Source organism: Pistacia vera, unplaced genomic scaffold (genome assembly GCF_008641045.1).
Source record: "Pistacia vera cultivar Batoury unplaced genomic scaffold, PisVer_v2 Contig1101, whole genome shotgun sequence".
NCBI lineage: Eukaryota > Viridiplantae > Streptophyta > Magnoliopsida > Sapindales > Anacardiaceae > Pistacia > Pistacia vera.
Genome location: NW_022195140.1, coordinates 58,633 through 64,066, shown reverse-complemented (window position 1 = coordinate 64,066; position 5,434 = coordinate 58,633). Strand labels below are relative to the sequence as shown.

The 5,434-nt window shown below is 31.7% G+C and overlaps 1 protein-coding gene across 1 annotated transcript; it reads left to right on the top strand.

Moving 5' to 3' along the window:
• The first annotated feature begins 3,669 nt into the window (after window positions 1-3,669).
• LOC116139628 (heme-binding protein 2-like) lies at window positions 3,670-5,230 on the top strand. The gene is made up of 2 exons (XM_031425307.1): window positions 3,670-3,899; window positions 4,712-5,230. The coding sequence occupies exons 1-2, from the start codon at window positions 3,694-3,696 to the stop codon at window positions 5,124-5,126; spliced, it is 621 nt and encodes a 206-aa protein (XP_031281167.1). The 5' UTR covers window positions 3,670-3,693; the 3' UTR covers window positions 5,127-5,230.
• The last annotated feature ends 204 nt before the right edge of the window (window positions 5,231-5,434 follow it).

Here is a 5,434-nt window from a genome sequence, read left to right as displayed (position 1 = left end):
TTTTTTTTTTTCAAACGAGATTCATAAATGCCTCCTGATTTTTAAAATTGAATGGATGAAGAATTTTGAATTTATAGAATTGAATGAGTCCCAAATTAGGAATGGCAAGTATTTGAATTGATAATAAATCATAGAATCCAGAAGGATAATTTTTGCATTTAATATTAATAATATTGTATAAAAGATTTTTCCATTTTTTGTGCTTTATAATTTCTCTTTAACATGTCTCTTATTTATTGACATGTAGATGATTGGGGCAGTTTTTATTTCTCAAGTATTCGTTAATTCAAATTGCTTGCACAAAAAAAAAAAAAAAAAAAAATATCATGTGGAGAGAAAATAAGAGAACAATCTGAAAGTTATGTAAGTGTATTGATTGAATAGGGAGTGAAAACGATTCTCATGTTTACTCATTAAAGAACATTTATTTTGACGAGATAATTTTAATAATTAGCTAATTACAACTTGATATTGTCGAATTCCCTTACTCCCTATATCTTTCCCTTTCCTGTCTTTTTTTTTTTTTTTTTTTTTTCTGATGATTGAGGATATTCGGGTCAACTTACATGCACCTTAACTAATCATTTGAAACCCGAGAATTACCAGTCGGGTAAGAGCTCCAGTGGCTATTAGAGATGACAATTGTACCCGGATTTTTAGGTACCCAACCCGACCTAGCTTGTATGGGCTAGGCATTCACTACTGATCGCGGGGATGGGCACGAGCCTGGGTACGGTTTTAGGACCCAACCCCAAGGATAGGTCGCGGTCAAGACAACCATTGTCCCAACGCTCGGCCCACAGAATACGCACATTAAGTTTACTAGAATGCCCTTACCAATTATATCTAATCACATCATTTGAATTATTAATGTTAGAGTAGGTGCCTTAGAGATAGTCAATTTTGTAATATTGACTCTTTGTAATAATGTTTATTTATCATGTAAATCATAATAGTAAGCAGAAGGAAATGCATATTTTTTTGGAAGAGAAGAATACTGTTATGTGTGCTGTTCTGGAAACTAGAGTGGCTAGAGCTAATTGTGAGTGTGTTTTTAATGGGGTGTCCGAAGATGGCATTGGGTGTCTAATGTGGAGTGTGGGAGTAGAGGTTTTCATATTGTGATTGGGCGGGATCCGGATGTGGTCAATGTTTGTGTGGTTGGGATGATAGATCAAAGTGTGTTATGTGATGTTAGGCTAATTAATGGGGGAGGTTCTTTTTTATGTTCAGTTGTTTATGTGGCAAATGGTCGTATAAAGAGAAGAGATCTTTGGAATTCCTTATTGGTGTAAAATGTCTAGTAAATGAATTTCTAGAGAGGGTCAAGTGTCAGGAGCCCAAACACGAGCATGCCTACTTAAAACAATCATAACTTTTGATTTAGGAGGAGTTACAGGGCTCATAAGATCAAGTAAAGGACAAAAGGGAGATTCAATACAAGATCAACTTCATTGCGAAAATTCATGTCTTCTTGCTAGAATATGACCAAGTCTTTATTCCAAATGTATCAAATTAGCTCCGACTCTCTAGTTCTTTAGAATTCAAGCCACCCGGAGATTGACAAGTTCAAAATTGTTGTTTCCGCTCCAAATCAATATATAAGCCTGCAAATAAAAACAAAGTGAATTAAGTACCCATTTCACCCCAAAATGAATGAATAGTACTCTAAATCCTATTAAAATCTAATGCAAAATTATTATATAAATTGGGATTATCATTACTATTCATATAAATAACTCTGACCACGTTTTTTCAGTTTTTGAAACTTTTAAACATAATAGAATTCTAAGATAAAAATATAAATATTTTAAAAATTACGTAAACTTTATAGAATTTTTAAGAAACTCTACCAAAATCTTTTACCTCTAGTTTGATCTCCTTTGTTTAAAACTTTTGGTTTAAGTAAACCATTTCAAATTACCGGTTTTGTTTTCTTTTATGGGTTTTTACGTTTGCATCTAAAACAACTATTTATTTGAGTAAAATTTCATTTGCTTTTCAAAAAGTAATCACAACAGAAAAAAAGATAAGAATAAAGTATGATGATGATTTATTTTTAATGAAGTCTTATTATTTGTTTTCTGTTTTCACACTGATTAAAAAGAAAAGAATAGGTTAAAAGATTAAAGAGAAGAATTTTGGAATAATTTAAAATCTCTTTAAATATATATATTTTTAATGAATATAGGGCTTCAAAGTGGGGCTTAAATAACACTATTCTAAGAAAATAGGTCAAATGGGTCCTATGGCGGCGAAAGTAGGCTAGATAAGCTAGGGAATGGGTCACGGGTCAGCTTCAATTTCAAGCTCAAGGCGAAATGATTAACCCAACAGCCTAACATTTGAGGTTAATATGGAAAAATTTACTCATAGTTGGACACTTGCCCAACCTTCAATGACTGTCATGTATGTGACCACTCACTACTTAGGTGGTTACCTCATACAAATAAGCACTCATTACTTTGAGCTAATCGCTCATTAAGTGGACAAATTAATGGAAATGGAATTATTTTTCGGTGCTAAGTAGTAAATATTCTTTTTTTTTTTTTTATTAAATTATTATTTAAATCCAAAATATTTTTATGCCTTGTGTGAATTACTGGTTTTCCCTTCACATATAAAATGTTAACCTAATGGTCAGTATTTCCAAAAATGTCCAAAGCAGCAAACATATGGGGGTTTTCTGCAAATATCCCTTTGATTTTAATAATTTTAGAGTTATTGTTGATAATGGTTATAAAATCTTACAATTTCCATCCTAATTTAAATGCAAAAAATAAATGGGATTTAAATAATCCTACTTATAGATCAAGGCAATTTATTGTCATCTTTTAGAATTGACCTTCCTACAAAACCTAGCTTGTTTGATGGGCCCATTGGATTCTATTCGTAGGCCGTATACACCGCCCATTAGCATGGACTTGCGTCGGGTCGGGTCATACTTTTGCTCTCCTTTTGATATCTCTAGGACCACCTTTGTGGCAACAATAATTACAAATATACCCCAGATTGGATCTCATCAAAGTAGTATTTTAAGGCTATAAGTAAACCTAATTAGAATATGAGCAATACTAGTTTTACAAAGACACATATAAATGGGGCATACAAAGACAATCTCCACTCTTGATTTTCATGATTTCTCTCTCTCTCTCTCTTTTTCCGTTTTTTCTTTGTTTTTTTCTTTTGGATGATGTCACTTTGTAACATTCTTTGTATAGGTCTTTGTAAGGATAATATTTTTCTTAGAATATTGCACAGGCTAGGGACCAACAAACCATTATTCTTTATTTTCTCACATATGGTAAAGGAATGAGTAGAAATGATCAATGGGTCAATTAATATTTCTCTTTCTCTCAACGTTAATTAGTCAAAAAGATTAAAAGGAGAAAGTGCAAGAAAGCACATGCAACGTTGCAATTCATTTTGCCACTAAAATAAAGATGAAAGCAAGAGAATTCCCACCACAAATAGCCTTCCAGGCTCTCTTATATCAATTTTCCAAATTTAACATAACAAGAGTACTAAAGAGTTGTTAAGTTATCATATCGATAAATTAGCATTTCCATTAGTATAATAGTATTAATCCAACTGTAATTAAGGGTTATTAATTTTTTTTTATTTTTTTTTTTAAGGCAACTTTCGATCAAAATGGGTTGGATTGGTTTGTTTGTTTTGGTGGTGATTGTGTGTATGTCAATGGGTATTTCAATTAGGGCAAGTGAAGAGAAGGGATATGAGATGCCATTGAATTGTAAGAAGGTTGAGTGTGCTTCCTATGAGGTTATTGACAGCCAAAAGGAGTACGAAATCAGAGAATATAAAAAAGCTATGTGGGTTTCTGCTCTTCCTATCAATTCTAGTTCATATGAAGATGGAGCTTACAAGGGCTTTAACATGTAAGTCTCTCTCTTTCTACTCTTTAAATTTTTTATTTTTGTTTAAGGTTTTATGGAATTAATTAAAGTTTAAGTTTACTTTAAATTTATTCAAGCTTTGATTGTATCTTATTAATTGTGAAAGTAACCACACAATCCTCTTAACTTAGTCTTCTAAGGCTAAAGTCAATGTTGCTTTTTTAAAAGTTTCAAGGACTAATCATTTTTTAACCCACTAATAAGCATTTATCGGACTGAAAATCGAAATCTTTTTTTTTTTTTTTTTTTTTTCAACGCTTATAAAAACAAATTAATATTTCATAATTACAAGTATAAAAATTACTTATGGTTAGAAAAACAGAAATCTTCACCTTTTAAGTTTCTATGCAGATTTTCAAAGGATTAATAGTTTGTCTTTGATTTACACTTTAATATATATATTTATATTCATATTTTAGAGTGATTATATTCTCCAACATGTACCCGGTTGAAATTTCAAAGTAATGAGATATTAATGTGACAACAATATATTTATGACACAGTAATGTAATAAAATGCTACTAAAATTATATCTTACCCCGATGTAGAACCAAAATTGGAAAACAAAAGTTTTACATTGAGGCGAACCTTCATTGGCGTAAAATAAGGTGCTAGTATTTTGGTTGGCCATCATTATTCGGGACAATGTGTCTAGACGCCAACTTAAGAGTCGATGTAAAGACTAAATCAGTTTGAGATACAAACTTTGTATACTAAACTAAATCAGGTTATCATTATTTTATAAACTAAACCATAGAATTAACTAAATGGTTTATCTTTCTTATTATGATCAGCTTGTTCTCATACATACAAGGCAACAATGAGGAAGCAGCACAACTCAACATGACAGCGCCAGTTTTTGTTGGTATAATTCCATCAAAAGACCCTCTCTCCAACTCAACATTTGTTGTAAACTTCTTGCTTCCCAACAATTATCAGAAAAATCCTCCTCCTTCAACCCTAGCTCACCCTGTGGAGCTTCCCAAACAAAATTATGCAGCCGTGAGAAGATTTGGTGGCTTCATTTCTGACAATGAAATCCCTCTTCAAGTTTTGGCATTGGAGAAAAGTCTCAATGGTACAAAATGGGAATCATCAATTGTCAAGAAAAGTAATGGGAATGCAATGACTTATACGATTGCTGGCTACAATTCTCCTTTTGATAAAGAGAATCGCGTCAATGAAATTATTTTCTGGTTTGATAAATGAATAAATACTATATGTAGAAACTATTTTTATATGAAAAAATGTTATGTAATAAAATCGACTATGTGGAAGTTAGAATAAATTGAAATAGAGGATGTGATAATCTAGCAGTATATATGATACTTCTTAGAAGCTTACTTTAGAAGGGAGATCCTGACCTATTTTTCAAATCAAAGGGAATTTGTGTTTAAACCTGGTAAGATAAATGAACTTTATTCTATTCATTAGACAGTAAAATCATCTTTATTAAAAGATATCCTGATGCCACCCTTTTATTGGACTGGATCTGGGAATCAGTTTTTCTTAAATAT

What these genes read in the sequence shown, in the direction of transcription:
- LOC116139628 (XM_031425307.1), top strand. Translation starts at nt 3,694, where the DNA reads ATGTCAATGGGTATTTCAATTAGGGCAAGTGAAGAGAAGGGATATGAG. An exon ending in GCTTACAAGGGCTTTAACAT is followed by an intron (nt 3,900 to 4,711) that starts GTAAGTCTCTCT and finishes TATTATGATCAG; the next exon opens with CTTGTTCTCATACATACAAG.